This window comes from Channa argus, chromosome 24, assembly GCF_033026475.1.
Source record: "Channa argus isolate prfri chromosome 24, Channa argus male v1.0, whole genome shotgun sequence".
In the NCBI taxonomy this organism is placed as follows: domain Eukaryota; kingdom Metazoa; phylum Chordata; class Actinopteri; order Anabantiformes; family Channidae; genus Channa; species Channa argus.
In genome coordinates this window covers 4,643,556-4,660,443 of record NC_090220.1, presented here as the reverse complement: position 1 = coordinate 4,660,443, position 16,888 = coordinate 4,643,556, and the positions used below count along the sequence as shown (strand labels likewise).

At 39.9% G+C, this 16,888-nt stretch overlaps 1 protein-coding gene across 4 annotated transcripts in view; it reads right to left on the bottom strand.

Moving 5' to 3' along the window:
* Positions 1-16,888, bottom strand: part of abr (ABR activator of RhoGEF and GTPase) — a 104,516-nt gene that overhangs the window by 70,760 nt on the left and 16,868 nt on the right. The window contains exon 1 of one of the 4 annotated variants that reach the window (XM_067494801.1): positions 15,560-15,931. The exons of 2 other annotated variants lie outside the window; for them this stretch is intronic. In XM_067494801.1, the coding sequence (XP_067350902.1) occupies positions 15,560-15,620 (61 nt within the window). In that variant the 5' untranslated portion in view covers positions 15,621-15,931. Of the gene's footprint in view, positions 1-15,559; positions 15,932-16,888 lie in introns of those variants that run through there. One more of the 4 variants, XM_067494807.1, reaches the window with a different exon arrangement.

Below are 16,888 nucleotides of genomic sequence, written 5' to 3'. Positions count from 1 at the left end.
CTATCATGATAGTTTCGTTCAGACTGAAAGATATCAACAAGTGCTACATGCCTTGCCAAATGGCACACATACCCCTGATTCCCTTAAGTATGAAACCCAAGTATCTTTCTTTTAGGGACACAGTAGGACAATAAAATGTAGTGAAGTGTCTCTATAACTTATCCTACTGATTGTGGTAACACTTTACATCTACAACTATAATACGGTCAACTTTTCTTTGTTACTTTTTTGATTTATAAAAAATTACTATACCCGCACTGCGGTGTGTGTGTGGCAGTGAAGATAGCCCACCATGCCTGCTGTGTAAAACCAAGATATTGTTTGTATAACCAACTAGTTAAATCTGCAGTCCTGTGTCTGCTAGACAACTATACCGTCACATAGTCAGTTAACACATCCTAACTTCAGATCACATCACTCTCACTGTTAACGACTCCTGACAGACAGCTCTAAAGCCACCTGTCACTATCAATACTGGCCTTGTTTCCATGGCAAGGACAAAGGCTGCCATGACAACTGGCCAGATTGATGCAAATGCTTTCTGCTTGCCAGTAAGCTTTCTGGTCATGTCGGGAGGTAGCCGATGTTCCTGGCAGGACTGCACTATTTATACCAGAGCACAAGAGAAACTTTTTAAATTGAGGAGACTGAGTCATAAACTAGCCGAGGGCAAAGAAGAGGTCGGGAGAGGGAGAGAAAGATGTAATTGGTCTGCACTTATATAGCACTTTTCTACGTATTGCCACTCAAAGCGGTTTTCACTGTTTCTCATTCACCCATTCGAACCCACTACCACACACACTCACACACCGATATCGGAGCTGCACTCACCAGGAGCAACTAAGTTGGGGTTCAGTGTCTTGCTCAACATGTGACTTGAGGAGATGGGGATCAAACCAGCAATTGGGGGATTGGTGGACAATGGCTCTACCTTCCTGTGCGACAGTTGCCACGTGTAAGTGAGTGAGAGTGAATAAGAGTGAGTGAAACAGAGACACAATATACCTCTGCAATGATAATATTACTCAGGTTTTAATTGTATTATCATGCCTGTTCACGGAATATAGAACTGGCACAAAAATAAATACAGTATATATATATATATATATACACAGTATATGTGTTTAACAGCCACATTTAAGCTTCCGTTGTCGATTGGTTTTTGCAAGCAAAACTTGCGAGAGGGAAACTCCCACGGTCAACGAATTTCAGACTGGGTAAACTCGACAAAAGGTCAAAAAGGGGGGTTTTATGATAAGGTTTCATCACTTCGCCTTTAAATATCAACATTTCTAGTTTATGGGGTAAGATTGTTATGAAGGATCTAGATTATGTCCTCTAAAGGAGGCTAAGGAGCTAGAAACATAAACATATTTTAATATAGGACCATCATATACATGTACTCCCCAAAACAGAACCACAGGAGGCAAAATCACTGACAGTGTTCTTTAAGACACAGGCAATAAGATGTTGGACAAGTTGGACTACAGACATGACACAGTCAACATGTATGCTGACATGTAACATGTAATCAAGGATTACTGAGGCTGCTAGGTGCGGAGACTTCAACCAGTAATTGGGTACTCAGCTTCCTGACAAAGCGGCAGCAGACATCAAGACCCATCTCGATGAGCACAGGCTTCACCCTGCTTGCGCATGACTTTACAGCCAGGTCTAGCAGCAATCACATCTTCAAGTTTGCGGACGACACAACATTGGTTGGTGTCATCGCGGACAATGATGAGTCCGCATATAGATTGGAGGTGGAGCACCTTGCAATGTGGTGCAGTTTCCACAACCAAAGAAATGGTGTTTGATTTCAGGAAGTCCAGCAAAGCTCACCACACACGTCTCACCATAGACAGTGCTACAAGGAAGAGGGTCAGCAGTGTTCCTGGGTGTGTACCTCACAGACAACCGATCCTTTTCCATCAACCCCTCAGCAGTCATCAAAAAAGCACGAGCAAAATTGTTGGTCTTCCAATCATGAAGGAGATCTATCAGCAGCGCTGTGTGTGCACCCCTCAGCACCTCTCTCATGGCCTGTTCTCCCTCCTGCCATCTGGCAAGAGGTATGGGAGTATGAGGTACAGATCCAGCAGGATGCTGAAAAACTTATTTGCACAAGCTGTGAGACTGACAAATGATCGGTGCCCCCCCCATTTATACACCCACTCCCACACCTACACTGCTGGGAGACTCACAACAGACTGTACCTCCTCACACTCACTTTAAACTCCTCTCCATGAGAGGACCGCTGCTCAGTGAGTGTCAACTGTTTACAATTTGAAATCACTTGTCACTTTAATCTACTGTGTGTTGTGTTCTTGCTACCTATTTACAGTTTTTTTGTTTATTTATTAGTAGTTTTCTATTTTGTGCACTGTCAGAAGCTGGTGAGGAACAAAATTTCATTTCAGCCTGTATTTTTTAAATACCATGTGTGAAATTACAAAGACTCTTGAATCTTGAAATTCCTGACAGATAATTACATATTTTAATATAGTGGTGAACAGTCTCCTTGGGACAAATAAAAAAATGCAATTAGCACACCATTTATAGTCTCATCCTTCTGGCTACCTCTTTCATCTATCTATCTATAGGAGCTTCAAGTTAGCTGTGTAAAGTTGCAAACTAATGAAGTCGGAGGAAGGAAAATGTGCTGCTGCAGTGTGAGAATTCAATTAGGGAGCTGTGCTGCCTTGCTCAGCAATTTTTCTGTGGAAAAGTGGGATTACATCATGCCCTGCAGCCATCTAACACTGTGTGGGCATGAAGCAGCAGCCCTGCAAACTGCTTCTGTATAAGGGGCATGGCTGCAGTGATGAAGTGTCTCACACACACACACACACACTTTAAAACACTCATATTTACAGGAGATGGGCATTTTTATGGGCCAAAGTTCTTGTGCACTTTTAAGTATCTTCGGTGAGATAATTAAAACAGGACAAAGTGTGGGTGAGAGACTCAACATGTATGTACATTTTTATTATTTATCTGTCTGTACTATATTTATGGTTGTATGGGCCTGGTGGCTGAGTGGCAGAGCATTGGGTTGGGATGCATAAGGCTGCGAGATCAAGCCCTGCTTGATCCCTGGTGCCGATCCTCCCAGGCGAGGATAAAATGGGAGGGTTGCGGCAGGGCATCCAGTGAAAAAACGTATGCCAAGTAAACATGCGGAACACGTTCCACTGTGCTGACCCCTGAAGGGACAAGCAAAAAGCCGTAGATTTACTTTATTTATGGTTGTGCGTGTGGCTGTAGCTAAGTTGGTAAAGGCAGTCGTTCACGGACCACAGGGCCAGTGGTTCGATCCCCAGTCCCGTGGCTATATGTCGAAGTTTTCTCTGGACAAGTCACCGAGCCCCTAACAGCCCATCCAATGTGCTCAGCTAGTCTTCATTACCCTATGGAGCAATGGCAGGATATCATTGACTTAACGTGTGTGTGTGTGTGTGTGTGTGTGTGTGTGTGTGTGTGTTGACAGAGAGTACATAGACTTTTACATCTCCCTGTCCTGCAATCATCAATCAGGAAGTGGCACTGGGGAAATTAAAGCTTTTATGAAGGTCTATCTTTACAGCCCAGGCCTGTATTCCATTCATCAACATAAAGTATTTCAACAGCAGCAACATGACATGAGACTCTGAGGAGACACACATACACCAAGATAGCACCACAGGAAAACCTATTTTATTTCACCTTATGGAGCTGTGTTTAATCAAAACTATATAACTTGGAGAGTGGCTTGGGGAACCCATATGTGTATGTATGTGTAACTTTTAAAACGTGCCAAAAAAAAGAAAAAAAAAGCATACAAAAATTTCTAATAACTTAATTAAATTCTATATTTTTTTTACCAGATTCACCAATCATCAGGTGCTAAGATATCGGTCTTTTCACCACAAAAACTCATTTAGAAATCAAAAATAAACCTGTTGGCTGACAACAAACATGCACTGTCCAGAATGGCAGTTAGGAAATGACAGATTGTGTTTTTGTTTACTGAATGCTGCTTCCCACAGGAGTGATCCTAACTGTCATCTATCCAACTTAGGAAGTGATCAATACACAGCTCTGCACCCACCTTCTTCCATAAGCGCACACGCAGACCCTCAAACAACTATTAAAGACATGCAAGAGAGCATGTGGCCACATGCACACAAAGAGAAATATGTTTAGTTAAGCAGTCTCTCTGTACAGTAACCGATTCCAGTTTAGAGTGTTATTTAAGCATTGCATTGGAATTTGGTTTGACAAAAAAAGCTCACTTATAGTATAGGGTTGAATTCCAGAACAAGTTTAAAATGTTTACAGACTAGCTAAGTAAATATGTTCATTAAATGTCTTCGTTAAATGTCAAGTAGATCTTGTAGATCTCACTGCAGCATTTCAGAGATAATCCATGAAACTGCAAGTAAGCAGTCAGAAATGTTTACATTTTAAGTAGGCACCTTTTTAATTTCTATGACAAACTTCAAAACGCATTTTTGAGCACATTTTGTCCTCTACAAAATGACTGTCCAATCATTTAATTATCAGAACAATCAGCTGATGAATTTCCTTCCACTGAATTTTCTGTATTTCTCAACATGACAATAGAAGAATAGCAACAGGATGGCAGGAAGAACACACACTCATTTTCCAGTTAAATCTTCCTAACAAAACTTAAGAGTTAAAAAAATATATATACTAGCTGAGCTTGAGCTAATTGTATAATTATAAACCATAGATTATAAATAAAGAAAAAAGTGAGTCAGACCACCTTTAAGACTTCCCCCTTTTCCCTCAACCAGCCTGATCAAGATGATAATGGGTTGGCTCCTCGGATAGTGCTAACAACTGTGCTCAGGAAACAGACGGAGTACACTTAAAAAGGTCAATAAGCTGCAGGACTCCCACACATTAGTTGCTAGTGAGAGGGAGAAAAAAAAGGCAAAGCGAAGCACAGACAAGGCGAGAAAAAAGGGAGATTTGGCTCCAAATGTTTAATGGAAAATGACAAGAGCTGCCAATCAAAATCTTAAAAGCATAAAAAAGAAGCAAACAGATAAGCCCTAAATGCTGATGTATACCCATTATCCACTCCACAACCAGTTTGCACACATCCACAGCACTTCTCCACCAGAGAGGACTTCAATAAAAGGTAGTATTTGCCCTTAATATCACAGATTGATTGATTCTAATACAGTTGCATATCTTCACATACCATATGCCTGTAAGGCAGCAAAATATAAGGGTAGCCTCTACTGCAGAATTGCATGTGTGAATTGACATTAACTCCATCCCTGTAGCCCCCATTACCTAACTAATGTTACCATGGCAACCAGCCACTATACATTGTAATTAGCTGCCCTAATCCCCCAGGCATGTGCTGGTTGGATACAAACCGCTGCTTTACAGATTAGGAGAACCACCATTGTACATGAGGCCCGAAGCTGTTGGCACACACACAAAACACACTTGCAGACACACCTATGTACACACAAAAACATCTACACAACTCTTACTCATTTACAGTATATTACAGCATACTTCCTACCTTGCCCTCCCTCCCTGTGTTTCTAAGCAGGTATGAGGAAATCAATTACTCACATGCATTATAAGCTACTGACTGCCAACACACACCCACACTCAGCACAATAACATGTAGTACAGCAGCTCTACTGTGTGGGCATTGACATCTCAGCATGCAGCAGCACCATCCGTGATTGTTCGTGGGCATGTGATAATGGAGGGTGCATCAAACTGTATAGTGGAACAAAAGACCTGCAAGGAGTGAAGCTATTAAAATGCAAGTGGCTGTCAATAGCCCTCAGGCAGCCCTGAGTAATTGCAGTGTCTATTTATTGCACTCCCTAGTCTAATTAAGAGAATATGATACAGATTAGAGGTAGTGAGTTTAATACAGTCTAGGGGTGTCACTTGGACAAGGATGCCTTGATCAGTGCCATACGCCTCAGTCAGGTCATGTAAGTTCTTCGCATTACAGTGACACCATTTAAGTTACTTTAAATTAAAGGCAGAAAGACATACGTTACTTTAGGACAAAAAAAATAAACATGAAATATGAAATGTGAAAACAAAAGAGACACAGAAAATAAAAGTGTGCTGTGTGGGAGAACGCTGCAAGAATACATTTCTGGTGGGTCTGACAACTGAGAGGTCCCTTTATGTATTGTCAATGGAAAATTTGGTAGTGCAGTGTAATAATGGGGTTTAATCTACATCTATCTATCTATATACAGTACAAACAAACACACACACTTACACACACACGGACACTTTAGGTATACCTGTATAATCTAATGTAATCCAATACAGCAGCTCTGCCATTCATTTTAAATAGGTTGGCCAAAACATTAGAACTACCACGCATAAGACCACCCCTAAGAACGGGGTGTGTGTGGGGAATTATTTTTTTTGTGTGTGTGTTTCCTGTGTAGGTTATGTAACTGTTACCATCTGTACTGTACTGTACTGTACTGTATTCTGATGTTGTCCTTGGTTCACTTTCTCTTACTGTGAAATTAGATGCAGTTTGCTGAGTGGCCTGTGAGGGCTACACGGATTCTGAAACATAGAAAACATATCACTATAATGTTCCGTGTTGACTGTGGGAGTCTTGTTGATGAGCACGTGTTTTATGGCAGGTGCCCACTTCACATAGTTGGCTCTAGCTTTCTGTGTCAGCCAACACAGAGCAAAGCTGTAGCTCTGGTATTACCATTCAAAACACACTGTACTTAATTTAACATGCTTTAAACATAATCACTATAAAGGTGTAGTAACTTTTGATTTATTTGAGTGGATGCTCTCAGCATGCGTCTCAAATCTTTGGTATTTGTCTGACTTGTCTGACTTTACAAACATGTCTGACTTTACAGAATTTACAAACGAGGCTGGTCCAAGTGTCTCTTAGGAGTTTATTTAAAGAGATTTCCATTGAACGAGACATTGGAAAGAGTGACAGGACAGATAGAAAAGAAGGGATGCATCGTGATGCCTGATAAACAAAGGACAACCTGAGTCACAAGGCCATCTGGTAAGAGTGTGTTAGCACATTGAGGGCACGCACACATAACCTGCACACACACAGAGTTGCCTAAGTGGAGAGAGACCTTGTGGATATCACTATTGATTTTGAGTTTGGTCCATCTACAAAAGGTCAAAGTTAAATGCTGAATAAAAATTGGCCTGTGATTTAAAAGAGTGGCCTTGTCGGGCTAATCATAGTCAGTAATTGTCCCATCATTCTATTCATATTACAGTAAAGAATAGTAAGGATATAAAACAAAAACAGCAATGAGATGATAGGCAAACATGAATTAATGCACTTTGCATATGCAAGTCACAAATGCCCTACCTAAAAAATAATAATAATAAATAATATAAGTTATTATTATCTTTGCTATTACCATGAGGTTCCAACTAACAAATTATTGTTTGCTCCCCCTGAAAATATATGACATTCTTCCTCCCTGGAAGTTCCTATCTCTGATTTCTCCAGGGTCTGCTGAGGGTCTTCTTTGGGCTGAGTTTTATACTCCTGAAGGAATAACCGCACTAAATGTGAAGGTACGCTGTCGACCCTGTCAGAAATACGACCTACTAAGAGGGAAGGCAAAGCCCTGCTGGGACCATTAATATTTAATGGTACACACACCAACACATGTACACATACGTACATACACACACAAAATGAGAGAGATGACTACACTACACACAAGTTAATAGATTCTTGCTTTGAGAGGCTGTAAATACATGCTCACACAGTCCATTTTTTTTCTGTGATTTAGGATCCGGATATAAGCCCACATGAGAAAACCAGCACTGGCATATGACCTATATCGTGTGTTCATTTCTGAGTGACTGGTCATTGTTTGAGTGCATCAATCAGTCCTCAACTCATAATGGTCTCATCTTCCTTTCCGGTCTCCCCCTGTCCTCTTTTTTTCTTCCGCTTGACTGACCTGAATGCTTAATCATGGTCCCTGCCTTCCGGGAGCACGTAAACATGTCAGCCGCGGCATTGGCCAGGGCAGTGGTGTTACTTTGTGCTGATTGGCTAAGAGAAAAGGGGCATGAATGGCAGAAGACGAAGAGGTTGGTAGTTACAAAATAGCCCTAAAGAATAAGTGCTGTCCTTGGTAACCTACGAGACATTTGTGGGCACACACACACGAAATCACACACCCCTCTGGCCCCTCAAGACACGATAAAGGTCCCCACAGATTTGGAGAACACAAACACACTCCCAGACAAGACACACCCTCCAAATAAAGCACAACAAAGGATTTCCAGAGCCTCAACCCTGATGGTTTATCCTGAACCAGTGATTCTTGTGATAGGCCAAAAGAACACAGAGTCATGCAAAATATCTTATTTTCTTTCCAAAACACTAACTGCCGAGTTTATTTACGGTAAAAAGAATTCCAGAAAATATTATATTATAATTCACAGAAAAACTGTTAATCCCATTTCATTGGAGATTTCGTGCACTGAACTCGTTTTTATATTATCATTTGCAATTTACCAAAGGTTATGAAAAAGTAAAACAATGTTCTCTTTTTTAAAAAATAAATTATTTTCTTACATTGTTTGATGTTTGAATATAGTGAAATGTGTCTTATAGCAGTTAGGAAAATAACACATTTTTGCACTTTTTTGCATTGGTAAAATACCCACCCACTCTTTAGCTTTGTTTTGTAAATACAAAGAGAGAGTATAGTATTCCATTATAGTAATATATTACTATAATCCTAATACTATGATCATTACCTTTTTTATATGGTATTTTATGTTTTATATGTTTCTATGGTTTGCATGTTTTTATGTTTTATTCTTGTTTTTAAATCAGCTTGTATAAGACTTTGAGATGTGCACTTTGCGGTCAAGCCGCAAACGTAAAGTGCTTTATAAATAAAATGAATTATAATTATTATTATTATTATTATTATTATTATTACAAATACAACGGAAAAATATTTACAGCTAATAATATCAGACTGACAGTATTTGTATCATAACAGTGGTTGAAGTGAGTGAACAGCTCTTTCATTATCATTTAGGTAGCATTTTACATTTCTTAACATTTTGTCTTTGTTACTACAAAATGACAAAGCCATACACTGAAATTTAGTTTAAAGACATACAAAGCATTTTAATCTACTATGTCATGTTGGTGAGGAAAATTGCCCTTTTAATAATTTCAACAAAATATTCAGCAATAGTATAGCACAAAATATTTGATCTAGCTTGTTTACTGCATGTCAGAGTCACAACAACATACTCAGCTGAGCCAAAAGCTTAATTTATTATTCATGAGGTTGTCTGTGAATGACCCCAGTGGCCATGGTTCAGAAGCTCACCAGGGATGATGGCAAGCCAAAGGATAAGTTAGTGTTAGGATTGGTGCCAAATGCTTCTTCCAGAGTTCTCAGCTCACTTGAACAATAAGAATTTTTTTAATGTCACACACAAGGGAGTTAAAAACCACAGCCAAGAGACAGGACAGGCTAAAACGTTGTGGGAGTTCTCTGATGTATCACTAGCCACACATTTTACTGTGCCAGTTAAACTTTTAACTCCCCCTACGGTATGTCCAGCATCCCTATGTAAAACACAGTTGGTTTTTCAGCATCATACAACTGCGTGCAGACATGTTAAGGAAGTGAACATGAAGCCCATTCCATGAGCAGGAACTCCTTTACAGGCCCAATAGGGGAGATGATGCTTCAATACAAAGCGGAGAAGAATGGTAGGGAAGAGGCAATGGAGATGACGGCATTACATGACAACGCAGGCTGACTAAGATCCTTTCTCCCTTTTGGTTTGTGTGTAACGTCGGATATAAGTGTTTTTAGCTACAGTACAGAGAAGAGAAGAAAAAGCTTCACCTATTGATCGGCATAATAGAGGAGCTTGTGTAATGGGGAGACAATTATTCAAGACATGCAGCACTGATTAATTTACATAACACAAAAACCCCTTCAAACAAAGTAAAATGCTATTCTTACTCTACAATAAGTGGACAACAATAATACGTAATACATCACATGTAGTGATGTTCTGCCAGCAGCACAAGTGCTAAGGGCCAAAGTAATAATTGCATAATCAGACATTATACATAGGGATCCAGGCTTTGACTCATGGTAATGGTTTCTCCAGCTCTGTCATATTCTTCAACACAAAGTCTTAATGTGAGCTAGGGTTCCTATACCTGGAAATTTGCTATTGTTACAATTAACCGGAGTTTTAGGTGGACATTAGGTATTGGCCATGTTCCTCTCTGTGGTCAAACCACAATTGATTTTGTGTTTGGAAACACTTTTAGATCACATTCATTGGAGTCATTGGTTATTCAGAGTGACATAGAAGAAGCAACAGTGGTGGTTTGGTTCAGTAAGTGGTTTGGTCAAAAAGATTTTGTAATGCTTGATAAATGAGACATACTTACAGTAGTTTTCTTAAACTTCCGACGCTCTGCTGAGAAGCTGACCAAAATCACTTTGCTGTGCCCCTTTTTGCAGAAGCGGGTCACATGACATCTGGCTAAATACTAACACGAAACACAAAAAGATACAAGTAGGACTGGGTCGAAGTCAGCTAGGAGCAGTTAGCCATCAGTGACGTGTGCTCCATCCATTAGTTTATGTGCTCGAGGAAAGACTGAGGCCAAAAGGTTTGACAGCCTGGGAAACCCACTACTGCATAGCCTGAAAAGCATCTGTTCTATTTCTATAGCTTTGTAACAAGGCATTAGGGTCAACTAATACAGCTAATAAGGCAATGTGTTCATCTGGGTCTCATCTAAGCTTACTTGCTTGTGGATTTGACTTGGCCACATAGCTAATGTACTAAAAATTTTAATTCCACAGTAAGCAATGGCAGGTATAGGAGAGTGTCTCCAACTTCGCAAAATACCAACATGTTTTAAAACGTCCTTTGAGAGATATTATCAACATGACTGCACAGTCATGTTTTTCTACTCTTGATGATTAAAGCCGACTAGTTGGAAGGCAACGGGGACAGGCAGCAGATTACTTCTCATCAAAAACATGTTATTTCATATTACTATCTGCAAACACTGGCACCAGAAAGTAGGGATTACTGTATATAGCACAAATTAACCCTTCAGAAAGTGGCAAATACTCCACTCTGATTAACTCTGTGGTGTTTTAGCTTGTTGGGCTGAACCTTACCACACTCAAAATTCATTTTCTGCACAACACTGACAGGATGTACAGAAAAGAGGATAGATCCTTTTTTAAATGTTCCCTAGGAGCTGTAGATGAATTTTGAGTTGTCCTCGCTGTGACTCGGATTACTAAAAATTGTTTTGACATAGATGCATGTGTGAGTCTGCATATGCACGTGACACCTCTGCTCCTCTAAGCCAGAATGCCCATACTATGGCTCTTACATAAGCGAGCTATGGATAAGTCTGGCTAATTTTCTGAATGTTACATCATAGGCTGTCAATGTCAGAGGTCAGAGTCAGTCTGCCACTCAGGCTATAGAGGTGGTAATGTAGGGATAACCCACTACAGAAATAAAACAATAAATATTGTACATTTTACAGGGATAATACTCTGGTTAAAGAGAAAAAAAACAGACAATGGCACCATGTAAATGCTTCTGAAAATCAGATCATGGGTAAAGAAAAAACTTTTATCCTGCTGCAGATTATAACAAATTGTATTGCCTTTAAAGAGAAACAAACAAAAACTATTCCATAAGACATTAAGAAAGACAAAAAAAAATGGGTGGAAGGGTAAAGATGATGAGGAAAATAAGAGGCTGTTGTTAAAGCTTTTCTGATACACATACACACTGTAAACGCTGTCTGTGAGCCTGCCACTCATGTTGTTGACTGTAAAAATAGGCCAGGGAATGAATGATGAGAGGCCTGGGCCAGGGATTTTGTTTTGTGTACTTTCAGGGATGTGAGTACATACAACTCCATACCTTCACTTGTGCAGCTTTCATTTTTTATTTATTTATGTTCCACTGGCAACATTTTGCATTTATGTTGAAAAGCCGGACAGTGGACCTTGAGAGAGAGACTTCAGCCTCTTGAGGGAACAATGTGGCTGAGTCTTTGAGCATCAACTCCCACTTTACTCTGAGCATTAATAACGTGTGGTCACCGCTTAACACTAAGCCATTAACAGAGTTTTAGTGGCCGAAGGAAAAGGATGCAATTACAACTTTGTGTTTAGTAATCTGCTACATAACCATAAAGGCTTTAGTACTGATGTATAATGGCTTAGGAAGGCTGGGACTGGATCACCACACAACAAGTGCGAGTCATCTTTCTTATGTTTGTTATATTTGTTATGTTTAGCCATTGAACTGGTGAATGGACCATTTAAGTGTCAGCGTACAGGTATTGAGGAAGCCCTTAAAAGATTCACAAAATGTGTATTTTTATTTCCCTGAGTGAGAAAAGGTGTGAGTTCAGCAGGGCTAGATTAGACAATTTATATGGCACACAAAACATAAAAGTAAGATAGAGGGTGGTGGAAAGAAGAGAATGATGAAATGACAGGTGCATAAAAGGACTGTGCCCTTTTCCTCACAAGAGCTCATAGTAAAGCCTGTTGTAATGTTAATAGTCTGCCTCCTATTGTACGCATCTCGCCCTCTCACAGAATTCCAAACGTGTTAAAGCACATTAGGTGCCAAGTTATGATGTATTTCTCATCACAGCAATATCAGAGCCAAAATAGTGATTAAAAATAGTACACAGACTAAGTATAAAGTCCCTTGTGATCAAAATTCATTACCAATATTCATACAGTTACAATGACCTGATCCACTTTTTGCAAATTAACTAATTCACTAAGAGAGATAATCCAGTGCTATGGTGCATTAACAGTTACACGACAAGTTCAATAAAAAAAGGTAGCAATATAAATCACTGCTACAACCTCAGAAAGAGAAAATGAACCCTGAAACTGTAAATCAAAAATTGGACATCATAATTCTTCTAATTTATGTACAGAATGTAAATATTAAGAAAGAGGAAACAGCCAGTTGACTTAGCATAAAGACTGTAAGGCCTAGATGCACTTGCTGTTTACCAAGGGTTAGTTATGAGTGGGGAGATTCGGGCTAAATATCCCCGACCCACAATTACATTTCTTTCGTCGTAAACTTTTGCATTTCTACAACACAAAACAGAGTCAATAGCAACAGTGGGTAATAGATCATTACAATTTCAATGACCAAATGAATGGTAGTTGCCCAATAACTTTTGGCAACTGATTGCCGTGAAGATGTTGCTGAGATGATTTGACTCTGCCCCAGCTGTCATACACAGGATTGTATTTCTGATGGTTTTCTGACAGCGTGCACAACTAATGCTCCGAATCAACACAAGCTACACAAAGTGGCCACTTTGTGTAAGCAAACACATAGTATATCTGCGGCATAAAAGGAGAATCTTGCAGCCTTAGTGAGAAAGGTGAGGATCACATGACCACTGAGCCTAGCTAAAGTAGCACTACTGCTTTCCCCGGGTACATTTCTGTCGGAGAATGCCAATTGCTCTACTATGTGTGTGTGAATACTCGGATTTTAAGTAACCAGGTTTCTTAAGTGCATGTAAACACCATTCCTGCATTTCCCAAGAAAGCTGATTTCTCCCGGTACCCCGGTTCCTTAAGTGCATATAAATAAAGTTTACCAACAGCCCACTGACTACGGGTTTGGCAACGACGTTTTATGTGTTTATTATCATGAAATACGTCGCATTTCAGTTGTAATTAATCGAATTAAAAATTATAACTGTTGACAAGTATATAGAGGTATATGAACAAAGCTGGTAGAAAAACAGTAAGTAAATTAACAATAAGTAAATTAACTCATCAGACTGGGTAGTTTGAATTACAAGCCTTGCAGTCGCAAAATTCAAGGTTCGAGAATAGAGCTAAACTTCTTTCAGTGACCTTTAGGTGTGTTGAAAGCCATTAATTGGGTTAAATGATAACATCGGTTAACAACAAAATAATTGTATTGTCCACAATCACCATAAATCAACACTGAATCTTGAATCTACTACTCTTGTTTGTCAGTCTGCAACGTGGATTAGCTTGTTTGTCTGTACCATAGCCCTGCAGTGTAGTGCAAAAACTATTAAAAACAAATGAGCCAGACACCACTGCACTGAGTAACATGTCTTTATTCCATAACATGTGTACGACATAAATACTGTCCACACCGATGTGAATCACCAAAACTCCACCGGTGATTTTAGGCATGTGCAGCTGAGAAGCCAGAGTGGAAGGAAATGCCAATTCGAAGCATGTCGGCCAATGATTGTTAAAAAATACTTCAACCATGTGTTTTGCAATAAAGACATATGTTACCAAGTGGAGCAGTGTGTCTGTCTGATGTGTTTTTATTGTTTTTAATAGTCACACAACAACCATGTGTGCATATCTTAGTTAATAATTTTCACACTTAGAAAACAGAATGTGCTAATGCATTGATAATTTGTAATTAATAAAAAAGCTGATGTGCATTTTACCCTCATGTGTAGCTGCCTTCAGCATCTTTTTGAGAGTCCCAGGGTTAAGTAACAGCTGCAATCTAAAAACGAACAGACATCTTACAACATGCTTGTATTTTGTTTTATCACACTGCCAACCCATCTCTCTGATCCTCCCCTTTTCTCTCCCCATCTGCAGATTAAGGCACGGTAACAATAGTGACACAACAGAGCAAATCCCAAAAGGCTGTGTCATGTGCCTAAAAATCCAAACATGCACACAGAATCTCACACAGTAACAGCACACACACTAGGGGAATCACAGCTGTGCTTGATGGGATGTGTCTGGCTCACACTCATTGGTTTAAGACATAGCATAATAAACTATTAATTATTCATCAAAGCAAACAATTCCCAAGAAAATATTGCTTTGATAGAAAAGATCCAAATTGTGTTCTCTATTAAAAAGAAAGGAAAAAAAAAAGGTCTGGCTAATTTTTAAATGAATGCAGAGGTAACTGTGTCTACTCATTGTTTCACACGGTAACCTAAAAGTGCTGCTAACATGATTTAAAAAACACAGCCAAAGCGACATAGATAGTGTCTACAGTTCGACATGAAGCCACCAATGAATGAATAAAAAAATGTCAACATCATGCATCTTGTTTCCGCGATGAGATGGAACATAAAGTTCTCCCTCCTGGTTGTAAGCATGACTCACTGTCTCCCACACTGTACATCTCCAGGCTTTCCCCTGCCAACAGCAGACAGGAGCTGTTGGCACTACCATTGAACGAAAGCAAAATGTGGAGTGGGGGGTGGGAGGTTTGAGCGTCTTGTTATGGACAGCCACAGTGATGCACCCTAATTGGAAGTCCTAAGAAAATGCAGAGTGTTCGCTGTGTGCATGTAGCTCTGATAGTAACACGAACAGGCAGCACATAAGATGGAGAAGGAGGGATCTGGGCAAAAAAATGGCTAAAAGATAAAGACAAGTGCAGATATGAATGGGAAGAAATGTGTGGAGAGATGCAAATAGATGGATGGAGGAATACGTACTGCTGTAAAGGGTGTCGATCCAGGAGAGCCGAGGCAGGCCATGAGCACTGAGAGGTTCCATTCCTCTGTTTTCCTCACTATCTCAGTCACTTTTTCTTTCTTATTTCTTCAATCCTTTCCTGTTCCTGCGTGTTGTGTCTTTTCTTTTACTTATCCTTGAATAATAGCCTTCGTCCCACAGGAACAAGTAAAAACAGTCATTAGGGAACAAAAAACGAAAAAAAAAAAAAGAAAAACATCAAAAGACACACCAGGCAGAAGATTGAGTGAAAGAGCTGAAGGAGGAGTGCACGAGTGAGTGTTGTGTATCTGTGTCTGTGAGTGCATGACAGGAAGAGAGAGAGTGAGAGAAAACAACAGGCTAGATACGGCCACCGCCGACCGTTGCTATGGGAAGGGAGAAGCTCTCTCTCTCTCTCTCTTTGGCTTGCTGGCTCACACACTCCCCCCACCCACTCGATTCTGCGCAAATGGCTCATCAGTCTCTCTCTCGCTCTCTTTCGAGATGCATAATGTCTATGTACAAGTAAGGCTTGTGTTAAATATGAATTAACTGACTGCTTCCCCTTCTGTTCTTACGTCCAATGAATGCAAAACAACTATGAATCCTACATTTTCCAAATTATCCATCTCTTTATTGGATTCCTGCCCCTTTTCTTCTGTTGTTCCATTTAGAACCAAGAAGGCAAAAAATAAAACATTGGCATAGCAATTAATGATCACGTCCAGTGAGATCCACTGTTGTAAATTAATTACTGAGAACTATCCAAGAATACGAAGCAATAAATTAGCAAGTGCACTGGTACCCTAATTGTTACAGCACATGCCAACAAACTACATCATCTCTGATTTGACTCCAGCAGGGGCACCAAATTTCATGATTTCTGTCTCTATACTCATGTTTTACATCTCCCTTTTTACTGTAAATTTGTAATAAAGGGTTAAATCCCCCACAAAAATCTTTCAAAAGATAAAAGCATGAGCATTAAAGAGCTGATATGGTGGCCGAGCTTAAGCCTAGATGACGTATTCCTTCAGCTAAATAACAGAAAGAAATTATGTTTACAGCTGCGCTTGTTTAGAAAATTGATTGGGTGGTTAGGCAGTCAAACACTCTTATTCATTAACGATCTGCAAAAGCAAACGGTTTACAGGAACTACGTTCTGTGCTGCTCGGTTTGCCTTTCAGTGCAGCACCGGGCAGGGGTGGCCTTCACCATCCATCACTTCAGGCACAGTACTATCATTGCTCACTGTCCAGGTGGAGGTTGGATCCTACTTTAAAAGACCACTTTGGGTTCCAGGTCTGTGTTTCTGTGCTGTGTGAAA